This window comes from Alosa alosa, chromosome 3 (assembly GCF_017589495.1).
Source record: "Alosa alosa isolate M-15738 ecotype Scorff River chromosome 3, AALO_Geno_1.1, whole genome shotgun sequence".
Taxonomy (NCBI): domain Eukaryota; kingdom Metazoa; phylum Chordata; class Actinopteri; order Clupeiformes; family Clupeidae; genus Alosa; species Alosa alosa.
The window spans coordinates 34,977,655-34,993,065 of NC_063191.1; the positions used below are offsets into that span (position 1 = coordinate 34,977,655).

At 39.5% G+C, this 15,411-nt stretch overlaps 1 protein-coding gene across 3 annotated transcripts in view; it reads left to right on the forward strand.

Annotated features, from left to right (window-relative positions):
• The first annotated feature begins 13,052 nt into the window (after positions 1–13,052).
• The window catches only part of arhgap15 (Rho GTPase activating protein 15), a 48,475-nt gene continuing 46,116 nt past the window's right edge, over positions 13,053–15,411 (forward strand). The window contains exon 1 of one of the 3 annotated variants that reach the window (XM_048238941.1): positions 13,053–13,118. Coding sequence is in view for 1 of the 3 variants with exons in the window: in XM_048238939.1 (XP_048094896.1) it covers positions 14,235–14,248 (14 nt within the window). In the remaining 2 variants the exon portion in view is untranslated. Of the gene's footprint in view, positions 13,166–14,168; positions 14,249–15,411 lie in introns of those variants that run through there. The other 2 variants (XM_048238942.1, XM_048238939.1) reach the window with 2 other exon arrangements.

A 15,411-nucleotide genomic window follows, 5' to 3' on the forward strand; every position in this document is an offset into this window, starting at 1 on the left:
GCAAACACAGGAAACAGGCTCATTTCCTTAAAGGGAAACTTGGCAGGATTTCCCCCTCTGCTGGAGAAATTGTGCATAGCCTACTATTTCAAACTGGGAAAAGGTAACGATATAGCACATGGATTTGTTTACAAGCTAGCGAACGGTTAGCATAAGTTTGGCAGAACTATGTTACTAGGTAAGAAACACGATTTCAAACGAGTTTCTTGTTTCTCACTTCTCTTTCCAGGATGGTAGTGTCAATGTTGCAAGGTTGGTTTTCCGCCTGGGGACGCTAGGTGCAGCGGGGAAAGTCACCATTTTCACCAGAACAGGTCATTTAACCATCCAAATGATTACTAAACGGGTTTATTACGTTGAAATAGTTGCCAAGTTCTCCTTTAAACTTCAAGAGGGTCTGCTGCCATGTCTGCTGCAGACTGGCCATGAGAGTGGAGCTCCATAGGACGGAAGTAGGGCCTATGTCACTCACGTCCACTCCAAGATCCCGCCCCCCGACTCTGCCTCTGATTGCAAGGGGGTTAGATTCGAGTGTCAAATGTCAGGCTATTTGACGTTCTGAAATTGAAACTCAGCCAAGGTGGTAGGGTATTGCCTATAACAATCAGCGAATTGTCCACAGAGTAAAATCACCATGCAGCATGGTGTCAATGTGCACAATAGGCCTACAAAGATGAAGCTCTGCAAAACTCAATAAAACTGCTTTAAAGCATAATTTCGCTAGACATTTTTCCCTATTTTAATAAGGTTACAAAATGTTTGTTATGTAGAGTTAATAAAAACTCTGCTCCAAAGCAATATCACAATATCTTAATATCACCATTTAAGCTTGTTGTGTTTCATAATGGTTTATTAAGCTATGATGGAGAATTTCATAAACGCTTGTGCAAATAAAATCCTAGCCTATCTGAAGTAGCCTATCTGAAGTTGGGCTAATGCATACCCAAATTAAAGGCTAAACGAAATTGTAGGGCATTTTGATGGGTTTAGACCGGATTAATCATAATAGCCTAATGATTCTCACGATAGATTAATTAAGCTATAGATACAGAAAATCTGATTAATTTATAAGTGTTGCCACCAAGGCTGTACTGGAGGCTTAAACACAAATAAACACAGTTTATCCACATCTGAATTTTCAGAAATAGAGTCTATCCACCTCTTATTAGAGTTTATCCACCTCTCAAAAGAGTTTATTCACCTTCTAACATTCAAAAATCACACTGTATACCACATTCACAATATATACACTCATCAACACTCTAGGAACCATTTAAAACCACTGGTATTGTTATAAACATTGGACAGTAACCTCCACCATCATCAAACAAGTTCTGAATGCTTCTTTAAAAAATCCAATACCGAATATGACAGTCCACCTTACCGTGATCACAGAATTCATAGTTTACCCACCTCTTATTTTACCACTACACTTCTGGCACTGATGTGGCAGGTCTTCACGTCGATATTAGATACTGTAGGCTAGAGTTTTTCATGCTTGACACAATAATTTTAATCAATCACAATGTTGAATTCAATAGCAAATTCTATTCTAAATGCTTTGGAGCAGAGATAGATTTTAGCCCACATGGGTGAACATTGTTTTATTTCCTTTGACATACAATTCATAATAAACATTTGAAGTTTTATAATTGACACAACATTTTGAGAGCAAGTCATTATGACTGGTCTGTGAAGCAGCTTATTAAATTGAAACTGTGTCGCGGTGAAGACAAAGTAGTGTGGCTGTTGGAGTGGAAGTCACGTGTTTCCGTTTTAGAGTGGAGCTCCACTCTCCCCATGGTCTGCAGCCAGACCCCTCTTGAAAACTTAGGCTGAAACCCAATCTCTCCCCTCACTGCTTCACGGAATTTATTGTGCGTTCCCGGGAACTTTGTGAGGGCTTAGGGCTGTCCCAGTGCGAAACTGTGAAGTGCATGCGTGTTCGCTCACACCCTTTCTGTGCCCTTTCCGTAAGTCGGCATCTATGCAGACTTTACTCAAGGGAATTACCAACAATTCATAGCGTTGTGACATGAAACACTGGGTTACCCAAAGGGAGGCTGGAGGGCTGGAAAAACATCAGTGGGCCTAAACAACTGCCATCAAACGGAAAAGGTCATAGGTGGACCCATTTCTATTTTATTCAAAAACCACACTTATCCAAATGTGTTTATAAACACGGTTTTGGTGTTGTCAATTTAAGGATAGGTCATAGGTGCTGACCCATTTCTATTTTATTCAAAGATCAATACCCTATCAAGATGTTTGGTCTGGGAACTTGTACCCTAGCCTGATGAGCCAGACCCACATCAAGAGATTGATTCAGTAGAAGGGAAACTAAAAACCAGCAGTGATGTGGACCCGAAGATGAGCTTAATGCCATTAATGAGAAATACCAGCAAGAATTACAGAAAAGAAAGATTGTGAAATTTAAGAGGGATACAATGGATTATAAAGGTGGACGGGTGTACCCATGGCTATTGACATCTGAAAGGCCAAAGTATCGGAAAACCAGAGGAGCTCCTCGCTCAGACTCCTACTCTTCAATCTCTAGTACACCATTTCCAAATTCATTGCTAGTATTGGTTCCTTAAAGGTCTCATCTCATCGTTTTTTCATTAATTTTGCAGTGGTCTGTAGTATTGATGAATGCTCTGTGAGCCGGTTTTGGTGAAAAAAAATGCTGTCCTGCGTCTGTTTCATGCTGTTCTAGTTTGGTGGGGAAGGTGGGCGGGGAGGAACGACTGGATTTCGCCTCTAGTCATGAATATTAATGACATGCTAATGAATTCACCTCTGATTGGCTAACAGTACTGTGACGCTTCCTCCAGTGCGTCCTCATCCGATTCTGCCTGTGCTATGCTCCATATTCAACTTTACAGTGCTAAAACCTGGCTAAAACTCGAGTCAAAACTGTTGCACAAAATGTCTTCGGAGATACAACTTCATGTGTTTGATCCTAGTATCCGAGTAGGAAGAAGAACCGCTTCCTGATTGTTTGTCGGTGAACGTTGGTTTAATAGAGTGGTAACAATTGCCTGTCAGCTTAATTTCTCCTAAAAGAGGTAAACGTTTGTGACAATCGTCATCTTGCTTTCAAGTAATAAACAGTTGGAACCGTTTTAAAATAAAGACCTATTTCTTTACACAGTCAAAAGTCTTTGCAATCTTCCTAGTAGATATTTTACTTCACAACACAGGTAAGCACCCTAAATGCAGTTCTGCCACTGACCTAGCCTGCTAATGCTATCGGAATAGATAGTTATGGTTTGAATTCCATGATACTATCATTGAAAGACCACATAGCCCAATATCAAAGTCAAAGTCTGCTTTATTGTCAATTTCTTCACATGTCAAGACATACAAAGAGATCGAAATTGCGTTTCCTACTATCCCACGGTGGAGACAAGACATATTTTACCAATTAGGTCCACAGACAAACATAACATTCAAGTAAACAATATAAAAAGTAAAAATAAGAAGGCACATACAATGAAGAAATAAGAGCAGCAAAATTTGGTAGAAATTGTGCAATTGTGCAAACAGTAGACAGTCAATATAATAGTGCAAAAGTCAGGCCAATAAATGGCTGAGGTAGTTTTGTTTGACCTAAGTATGCAAGTGGCATAGTGGTGCAAGTTATGTAAGAGCAGCAGAAGTGTGTTCAGAAGTGTTCAGGACAACAGGACAACAACAACAAGTTGCAAGTGTGCAAGTGTACAAGTGGAGTAGTGCAAGTGGAGTAGTGCAAGGCAGCCATTTTGGGTCTAAAAGTCCAGGATGTTATGTAGCTGAGGGTGGAGTGGGGAGAGGGGGGAGAGAGTTCAGCATCCTAACAGCCTGGTGTATGAAGCTGTTGGTGAGTCTGGTGGTGCGGGAGCGCAGGCTTCTGTACCTCTTCCCAGAGGGCAGTAGATCAAACAAATTGTGAGCGGGGTGACTTGCATCACTCACAATTTTGGCTTAAAAGGGACAAAAACTGATAAAACTCCTAAAACAAATATACAAAACAGGTCAATTTTCAATAAATAACTTTATTATATTTACATACAGCAGTGGTACTCAAAGTGTGGTCCGCAAGCTATCTCAAGTGTTCCACAAGTAGATGTGGTAAAATATAATAGATGAGTTGTTTGGAATATTGAACCAACAGTTCTGCAACACTGATTTTAACCTATGCCAGTTTAAATCATATGAATCCTCTGACACCATAAGCAAGGTGGTTTAGTGAGAAGGCCTATTGTGTAAATATACTGTTGAAGTAGGTCTACTGTTTTTTTTTTTTTTTTTTTTTTGCTAGGTGGTCCGTGAAACACTGACAAATAGTAATATTGCAGTCTATTAAAATAATGCAAACACAAAACAAGAACATCCAAACTATGCACAGAATTAACAATGTCCTCTTTTTGCCAGACGAGGCAGACATCTGGCCTACAGATCCTTTTTAAGATGGTGCTGGGATTATTTAGGGAAAAAAGGTGTGAGTTGTTGTTTCGGCTTGTATTGTCCTGGGGATCTGAAGGGACAACACACAAAACACATTCGTTGGCTGTCATGATTCTATTACATTGCTCTTTGATTGCGCTGGACCATAGGTGGAGCCATCAGGTGTTATTGTGGAGATGTCCCTTTCATCCTCCTCCTCCTCTTGATCAACCCGAGGTCTTCTAGCTGGCCTTGGATGAACAGGCTTGATTGCAGTAGAGGTAGCAGGCCCCCATGCCCATGGTGTATCCGAAGTGCTTGTACCAATACTCATACTTTTCATGAAGTATTCTGTTTGGGTACCTAAAGTAAATAAATGTGTATTACTGTCAAGTTACAAGATACTAATAGTACACAGGACATTCACTATCTCACACAAAACTGTACTGGCACAATGGAAACAAAAAGATTTTAGTGACTGTGGTAAGGTGTATGATGTACTAAGTAGCACACCCACAAGAAGACATTCGGTAATATCAATTCTATCTGTTATGCAATTCATGGGTTTCATCAGGTCCATTTACACAGGTGTATTAATCAAGCACCATGCAGTCTGCATTCATAATCGAGGTGCTTGATTTTATACACCTGTGGAAAGTGACCTGAAGAAACCCATGAATTGACTTTCCCAAACATTGACGAGCACATAAGAACCTGTATTAGCCTACTAGAAAAAGACTTCTAGAAACGAACTAGCACAACAATAAAAGTTAGATCACAAACCTTTGCTTCTAACGTGATGGCCTAATGTAGGCTAGAAAGCTGTGTAGCCTGACATGAGGATGTGCTCTGGAAGACATACAAAACACTAAGTAAACAGCAAGTAATCAAACAAAACATCATTGTAGGCCTACAAAGGTCAATGTAATAATGGCAAGAAGACATAAATTAGACTGAAGTGTAAATATACCTGAGCTCTAGTGATAGCAACTTAGCCTAATAGTGCACGGGTATTGTTTTTTAGACTAGAACAATACCCGAACTTAATTGAGCATAAGATATTGTTGCTAATATTATTATTTGTGGTTTAACGATTAGGTTAGAAGAATATAGGTTCAACAAGCTAAATCTCTGGGTAGTGTGGTCAGTTTCTTATGAGTGTAACGTTAGCTACACCAGGCACGTAACTGAAGCATTCCGTTCGCATTATGTACTGCAACAATTAGTCAAGTCAAGTCAAATTTATTTATATAGCACATTTCAAAGCAATAGCATTGCACCAAAGTGCTTTGCATAAAATAATAATAAAAATAATAATAATAATAATAATAATAATAATAATAATACATATACATACATATAAACATATTAAATATGTATATACATACATATAAACATATTAAATTACAATATAAAAATATTGGATTGGATTGGTTGGATTTAAAACTACTAATAGTGGGGCAGGATTTCACAACATCAGGAAAGCTATTCCAAAGCTGGGGAGCATAGACAGAGAAAGCTCTGTCACCTTTGGATTTAAGAGAGGCAGAAGGAACACAAAAAAGACACTGGGAAGATGATCGAAGAGGTCTAGGAGGACAGTAAGGAATTAAAAGATCACATAAATACTGAGGTGCTAAACCATGTAAAGCTTTGAAAACAAACAGAAGAATTTTAAAATTAATTCTTTGTTCCACAGGAAGCCAGTGCAGTTTAGCCAACACAGGTGAAATGTGGTCACGTTTCTTAGATCCAGTCAGTAATCTGGCTGCAGCATTTTGGACCAACTGGAGTCTGTTTAGAGTAGATTTAGTTACACCTACATACAGTGAGTTGCAATAATCAAGCCTAGAGGAAATAAAGGCATGTATAAGGATTTCTAAATCACTGTAGGAGAGAGAAGACTTGAGCTTTGCTATTGTCCTAAGTTGGTAAAAACTTCCCTTGACAACGCTGTTGACTTGCTTATTAAAAGTCAGAGAAGAGTCTAGGAAAACACCTAGGTTCTTGACCACACTGTGATGGTTAACAGACAGAGGGCCAAGAGACTTGCTTACATTGTTGACAATTTGGTGGTCCAAAAATGATTACTTCAGTTTTGCTGTCATTTAGCTGTAAAAAGTTGTTAGCCATCCAATTCTTAATGTCATTAAGACAAAGAAAAAGGTTTGTCAATGAGCAGGAATTTTCAGGGGCCACCGATATATAAAATTGGGTATCATCTGCGTAGCAGTGGTAACGAATATTGAATTGATTGAAAATGGAGCCCAGGGGAAGCATGTATAAAGAAAATAAGAGGCCCTAAAATAGAACCCTGGGGGACACCACACTTAATGGGAGCAGATGACGAAGAAGCATTGCCTAAATGCACTGAAAAAGATCTATCAGTTAAGTAAGATCTGAACCAATTTAATACAGTGCCTTGCAGATCAACTTCAACACCCAGGCGTTTTAAAAGGATCTTGTGGTCAATGGTGTCAAAAGCAGCACTAAGATCTAACAGGACCAATAGGGCACAAGAGCCAGAGTCAACAGAGAGCAATAGATCATTATGGACCTTAAGTAGGGCAGACTCTGTACTATGAAGTGGTCTAAAACCAGATTGAAACTTGTCAAGGATATTAGAGGTGTTTAAATAGGAAGAGACTTGTGACAGAACAACTTTTTCTAAGATCTTAGAGAGAAAGGGCAGTTTAGAAATGGGCCTATAATTTTTCAAATCAATGGGATCAAGGGAAGGTTTTTTTCAGGAGAGGTTGCACAATAGCGTGTTTAAAGCCAGAGGGTATTACTCCATTAGCCAGGGAGCTATTAATGATGCTCAAGATAAAATGGCAAATAGCCGCAAAAGGTTCTTTGAAAAGATGAGATGGAAAAATATCAGAGTGGCAAGAAGAGGGCTTCATATGAGAGACTGTGAGGAAGAGACTGGTTGGAATTGTTGGAGGCGGCAAACTACAGACCGATACAAAGCAGGATCAGAAATTGAGGGTGTGATATGAGACTTTATGTTGTCAATTTTGTCAATAAAGAAATTGAGAAACATCTCACAGGTTTCTGTTGTAGCAGGAAGAGAGGACATTGTAGTAGGAGGATTTATGATTTTATTAATTGTGTTAAACAACACTTTTGGTCTGTGAGCATTTTTGTGAATAAGCTCAGCATAGAAAGCTGCCTTTGCTGCTTTGACAGTGTTTTGATAAGCCTTAAGAGAATCTCTAACTATATCATAGGAGACCTGTAGTTTATCTTTTTTCCATTTTCGCTCTGCTTTCCTACAAGCCTTTCTGAGCAAACAGGTAGTGGAATTTAGCCAAGGAGTAGACCTATTGGATTTACACCGCTTTTGTTTTAAAGGAGCTACAGAATCAAGAGTGGCAAGGCAAGATGTTTAAAAAAGAGTAAGTAGATCCTCAGTGTCGGTGCAGGGGGAAAGAGAATCTAAGACAACAGGTGAAAGAGAGAGCATAAAAGTATTCGTGAACTGTGAGGCTGTGGTGGAATTAATAGCTCTGACAAGGGAGTAGGATGAGGGGGGTGGAGGGGGGGGACAAAACAGTGAAGATTCAAATAAAATCATAAAATGGTCAGACACACCAGTATCAACTATTTTAACATTGGAAACTGAGAAACCAGAGGACAACACTAGTGTGTGACCCTTCTGATGTGTGGGGCCATAACTGACTGCACAAGGTTAAAAGAGTCCACAAGGCCTAAAAACTCATTGACCAAAGGTTTAGATGGGCAGCATATGTGGATGTTAGTCCCCCAAGATTAATAACTTATCAGCACGAGAGGCCATAAAAGATAGAAGTTCAGCAAATTCTTGAATAAAATTACAATTAATTTTTGGTGGACGGTAGACTAAGGCACAAAGTACAGATGCATTGATCTTAAACAGCTGTAGTTCAAAAGTAGAAAACAGATCAGTTGGTACAATTCTACATTTAAAACTGTTCTTAAACACTGTAATTAGACCACCACCACGACCAGAGACCCTAGGTGAGTTTAAAAAACTACAGTGAGCAGGGCAAAGGTCACCAAGTGCAATGATGTCATCACCAGAGAGCCAAGACTTGGTGATAAACAGAAATTAGCTTCCAATAGGCCTAATCAATGGAAGTAGCTACACCTGGCGTGTTAGTGGCCTGTAGGCTACGTTCGGGAAAATAGACCATTCCTCTAATAGATTTTACCAGAGCCCTTCCTGTTAGACATTCTCTGATTTCACACGTCGCGAACAAAACACTTCAGTTACGTGCCTGGTGTAGCTTCCTGTAATATAGGCTAGCCTAAGCCTAGCCTGTACCCTTTTCATGCATGCTAACGTGAAGGATATGAACATGTTATTTTGTAACAGACGTTAGGTGGAAAAGTTTGTTTGTACTTACAGCCTGTGAGCTGGTGGTCGATCGTCATGATGGTACAGAACCAGGTTTTCAGAACATCGATGCAAAACCACTTTCTAACTGTAGGCAGTGAGTGTGGTCGAAATGATTGGAACACAGAACTAATGTTGCACTACTTCGGTGGTGGTGTTCCAACGATAAATCCGAACCATTTCTTCCTCAACTCTTGTTTCTAAGGCAAGACATGCAACATTGATGTGTTATTGCCACAAATAACACAGGCACGATTTTTTTTTTCACGATGTTAGCAACTTGCTGTTAGCTCCTACTAGCTGCAGAGAGACAATCCCCTAGCCGCAAAATCTTCCAGTCTTCCTGTAGGCGTCACAAGCCAAGGTTGGCAAGGCCATGAATAATCAGTTTCCCTTCGGCGTCATTGGGAAGGGCTCTTTCTGATTCGCTTGTTTTTCCGTGTATTTTCTTTCATTGGCTAATGCGGGCAATGGGGGTAGAAGATCATTTTCACGTGCAGCATGCATATGCAACTTGGAGTGAGCTATAGTATTTCGAAAGTAACAAGTATTAAACGGTTTCTCAGTGAATGAGACCTTTAACCGAACCATTATCTAACTTTGTTGACTATCACATAAGGTCACTAGTGGAAAAACTTCCATCTTATCTCAAGGACACAGGAGACTTCATTACACAACTAAGTGACCTGACTTTGACTAGTGGTGAGCTCATTCTCGCCACTATGAATGTGGTGAGTTTGTACACAAACATCCCTCACCCCTCTGGCCTGAATGCACTTAAGTTCTTTCTAGACTCCAGATCTGATCATGTCCCACCATCAGATTTCCTGGTTAATATGTCTGAAATTGTACTAACTAAAAACTATTTTCTTCATGGTAAAAACTTTTTTCTGCAAACACATGGCACAGCAATGGGTGCAAGTTTTGCCCCAGATTATGCAAACCTTTTTATGGGTTTTTTTTTTTATTCCAATATGTCTATAATGACAATCCTTTTTCACCATCTATTGTGTTTTGGAAAAGATATATTGACGATGTATTTTTGATCTTGAGGGGTTCAAGCAGTGACCTTCAAACCTTCCTTCAACATCTCAATACTTGCATGGAGTCAATTGAATTTAGTCTAGAGTATGATGATCACCAAGTGAGTTTCCTCGATACGAAGGTATTTTTGAAAGAGGGACATATATACGCCACACTTTACACTAAACCCACTGACAAAAACAGTCTCCTACACTATACTAGTCATCATCCGATGTCCCTCAAAAAAGGTTTACCATTTAGTCAGTTCTTAAGGCTACGACGTATATGTGCAAGGGATGATGACTTTCAGGTAGAGGCCCATAAGCTTCTTAACAAATTGTTGGAAAGAGGGTATCCCCCCGAGCATTCATCAAAGCACATAGCAAGAATAGAAATTACCTTTTTGACAAAGCTAGACCTAAGAGACAAAAATCTTTTTCTTGTGTTTTCAATACTACTTTCTCACCTCTAGGCCACTCTATATGTGATGTTGTTAAAAAACATTGGAATATCTTGTCAATTGATGATGTTGGTAAAGAGATCTTTAATTCTCCCCCTCTGTTCTCTTTTTTCTAGAGCAAAAAATGTTTGTGATATACTGGTACATGCAGATACACACAGAACATCCACCCATCAGGAGCGTTTGAACAATGCCACAGGTTTCTTCCCATGCCGTAACTGTGCTGCTTGTTCCACTGCTAAAAAAGTCAACACCTTTTCAAGTTATGTGACAACGAGAGAATACAAGATTAAAATACTTATTACATGCAGCTCTAACAATGTTGTTTACCTTCTTTCATGTTTAAAATGTGGCCTTCAGTATGTTGGTAAAACCGCTAGACAACTCAGATTCAGAATTAATGAGCATAAAAACTCTATTCGCAGGGCTGATCCCAAATCAGCTGTTGCGAGACATTTTGCTGACGGAAACCACTCAATTAAGGATCTGTAATTCTGTGGCATTGATCATTTGACTCCCAAAAGGTGGAAATTTAGACAAATGTTTATTGCAATGTGAATGCAGATATATTTTCTATCGAAAGACTCTTCATCCTAATGGTCTAAACGAAGAATTGGAAATGTCCTGTTTTCTGTCAAATGTATTTGACATGTGTGTGTCTATTGTACGTTTTTTTTTTCTATATGTCTGATCACTATGCCCTATAAGGTAGACTCATTGAATGAAATTGTGATGTAATTGTTCAATTATGTGATCTGAATGAGCTGTGACCTGCTAGGCCTGTTGGCCACTAATTGGATGCACCTGCTCTAGACTGTTTAAAAGGTTGTCTCACTATGCTGCTGCTCTTTTTTGCACTGAAGATAGTCTTCACTGACTGAAACGTTTGTACAGCACTCTTGCACTTTTTGCACATTGTGTTGCCTCAAAAAAACTTTTGAAAAAAAAAAAAATACAGTGGTCTAATAACCAACCTTGTGTGATTACTGGTCTCAGAGTGCAAGTCCTCCTTGCCAATGTACTAAGACTTTTTGACCACTGCACCAGAGAACCTTTCTCAAGAGGACTTAAAAACAAGGCGCAGCTCTACTTCATGCTTTTTGGGTTTGGGAACTTACCATAGGCACTGCTCAATCCGAGGGGCGGGATAAACGGTTATCTTTCAAATTTCCTCTGCACACAATAGGGTAGCGCTACAACTCATGAGTCCCATGCATTTTCCCACCAGCAGAGCTAGTTGGCTGGTTGATCAAACTATTGCCAATTTAAAAAAAGCTTAACTCGAGTCGCGATTCAAAGACCGCTGTTCGCCAGCAGCAGCATCCATCTTCTCTATTTTCAAGTAGCAGGAAATTCACGCCGAACCGCCACCGACTCTATACACGATGTGATTGGCCTGATAGAAGTTTCATTATTCCAGCTCGTAAGCCAGTTGCTAGACTACCCTGGCTGCAAATTACATTTGCTGCTGCTAGGGTGCGTCTAGATTTCTAGGCTACTTGTACCCTATTTCTTCACAATATTTTAAATTCTATGCTGCTATTTACAGGGTCTTCCTATTTTCACTGCATTAGTTGTATTGTGTGTTGTTGTATCTATCTCCTTACCATCTTGCAAATTCTCTTTTTTTTCTCTATTATTGTATTAAATGCTCCAAATGCAAATAACTTTGAGCTGCATTCTCTGTATGAAAGGTGCTATACAAATAAAGCCTATTATTATTATTATTATTATTATTATTATACTTACAGCCTCTCAAACACAATCACTTATCGATGGGTGTCAGTTAAGTCTTTTAGGGTTCAGGGCTTAGGCCTTAGGGGGGAGAATCAGATTTAGCCACTCTCTTCCATATTGCAGCTGTGAGAGGTTCCATGTGCGCTATACCTAAGGGTGTTCTGCCTACAGGAAGGCTATTCTGTGGGGGTGGCTGGCCTGGTAACATTGTAGGTTCAAAGTCTCACAGGGTTATTTGTAACATGAAAGTTGGGCTGCATTGTTGTTGTTAAAGGCACAGTCAACAATTGTACACGATTTCAAACTCAGAACATTTTTTGTCACATTTTGTCAGCAATCGTCTCCTCTAGCTGCCCATTTCGTGAGTACACTGTGGAAAAAAAACCTGTTCTCTGTAGGCAGCCCAGGCCTGTCCCCTAAACAAAATTAAATCCTGTGTGGAGTTTCTCTGGGAATATTGAGGGGAGGAGTGAGCTACCTCCCTGGTGTGTTTCGTTTGGTCCTTGGTTAAAAAATAGTGCATGTTGTTTTGGGCAAAAAAACGTCTGCTAATACTTTTAAATATAAACATAAACAAATGTGACTTCCTGCGCAATCGTTGACTGCACCTTTAACTGAGGGCATTGACTGTGTGTGTGTTTAAACACATAAAAACCTTAACAAGCATCAGATTGGATTTATTGAATATCCGTTGATAAATCTTTGACTTTTTCCATAAACTAATCTAGTCAGATGCAAAAGTCTACACAAGTGGCACAGACTGATGCTTTTTATAGATAGATATAGATATAGATGACAGAGAAGTCCTGATCTGACATAGACATCCAAGACCAAATATTTTCTAGATATGTTTGTGTAGCTACTATTTTGTCTATAGACTTATTACTCAGAATAGACGTTTGACAATGGAGGCCTTCGCTGTTAAAAGGGTATATTTCCACCAGAACTATTATACTTCTGCATCAGCGACTGTGCCATTGTCCATTTTTGCCTTGACAGGATCATACTTCTAGCAGTCATCTACAACAAATATATGAGGATAACCAGCACAGCTCCTGGCTCTAAAGTGAGGAACCTCGACCTGACATGGTATGGTATCCACAACTCTAGAGCAGGACCACAGTCAGTGCTAACTGGTAATGTCATGCTGCTCATTGTTATTTTGAAAGTGTTGATAACTGTGTGCTCTGAACTTAAGGATAGCCTATTAATTAAACTGATATTGAGATCCTTAGGGCTTAGCCTAAAATGTTATGATTTTCTTGTGTGATTGTTAGCCCTTTGCTATTGAAAAATAAGCAAGGTCAGATCTGACAGTTGAATCTGGCACTCGTAAGCATGTAGGCACTTTAGAGTGTCTAACCACACACACCTCAAAGCCACAATGGTTCAAGTTCTCAAGACAAAACTATCTGAGCTCAGTGAAATTTCAGCTTGCCATTTATGGCCTAAGGGTGAAACCAGTGAGAATAGATCTCCACGCGTCAGTTTTCATGACTGCAGCAATTGGCTGGTGCTGTTTCATGGACAATGACGTTTACTTTTATTTCTTTCAGAATTGACTAAGAAAAAAGATAATTAATTTTGTCTATGGCTGCCACGATCAAAATCACTTGTTTACTTTCATAGTTGCGAAAGAGGCGCTCGCCAAATGATTACAGGGCGTGCAATGGTGAATAAACAACCTGAAAAGGAGAAGTAGGAGAAGTAGGCAAAAACACACACACTGCTAGCAGGAGTTCTAACTTCCAGCAACAACTATTTCATTTTTTTTTCATTATCAGATTGACAGCCTTTGTGTGTGTGTGTGTGTGTGTGCACGTGCACATGCGTGTGTTAATCTTACCAGATTAACCACTGTTTCCTGTTTGCTTTCTTTGTAAAATAATGGGCGATCAGAGCCGCAATGATATTGCAATGCCCCCTCATCAAAATGGCAGAGATGCTGAAGCACGCTACATATTGTGGGCTCATAGGCCTGGCTATTTTTATGTGTAGGCAGACTTTGACAGGAAGCTGCAAGGTTGCAGACGTGAAACCCCAGCGATCATGTAGACAGTTGTACAACAGCCTAAGACATGGGACGTTGAGTTAAGCAACCCACGTCATGCAGTCAAACTTCCGCACAGTGGAAGACACAGTCAGTCTCTTACTCTCTTTCCCTCTTTGTCAATTTATTGATCTGTTGCACAGTCTTCTGGGTACATGGCAGGAACCAGGTAGGGGAGCTTTGACTATGTTTTGGTGAAGTAAAAGTTTTTAATACTGTCGAGTTTCTCAAGCCACTTTGGGTGGCTGACATCTTGATGCTTAGAATAAAAATGATCAAAGGATTTTTATCATGATTCCGTCCTCTCTACTTCACCATAGTTTGTAAATATTGTTGTGTAAGATACTATGACAGAAAAAAATGCAATAGTATATGCATTCTTTAAGTTAATAAGGCCTAGGCAAAGCTGATATAGTTCTATTTTACTATATTTAAAATATTTTGTCTGGAAGCTGAAGTATTTTTTACAAATTTAAGGCCATACAGTAGACAAACTCATGGGCTGTGGGTGTGTGTGTGTGTGTGTGTGTGTGTGTGAGTGTGTGTGGTAGTGGGGGGTGAATTATTGTAGAGTGAAATCTGTACTTTAAAAAAAATATAGAGGTTAAGAATACATATAGTATAATACCATCCTCATAACTCCTCAAACAGAGACGCATAACAATTCACTCTCTGCTTTACTACAAGTTGGATCAAAATTTAAATGAATCTCGGGCCAGTAGCAAAACATTTACCAGCAACAGATTCTTGCAGTTGAGGATTTTAAGATGAGGAGATGTGAGGACATTTGCATGACTTGATCTGAAGGTCTGTTTCCGCACTCTCTTCTGTGCTTCACAAGATTTCCTGTTACTGCAGTTGATTTCAAATCAGCTTTGCAAATGGCCAAAGTGCCAAGTTAAGCTGAGAATAGTCTACTGAACTCTCTTTTTGACTCGCTAAACTTCACAAATTTTCAAGATCACAGATGGTTTTCAAGGATTGCCACATCCACAAGTTTATTAAGGTTAGGCAAGGTTGAGGTGGAGATGCCTTGGTACCAATAGGAATACATATAATGTCAACTCAGTTAAGTTCACAGCATCTTCTGTGTCTACATTTAGATATTTAATTTATAACAACAACAAGCAGAGAGAGCGAGATAGACTGAAAATATATAGAACGTGGCTACAAGAATGCTGTTTTAGACAGACCAAGAACAGAGTCATGTGTTGCAAGACATCTGTGATGCAACAAGGCTACAGGAAACTTCTGCTAAATTACAAATTCCTTTTATTTTTCCACTCACCATAGCATCGAACACTACATGGTATAAGTTCTGACGTTTTGAGA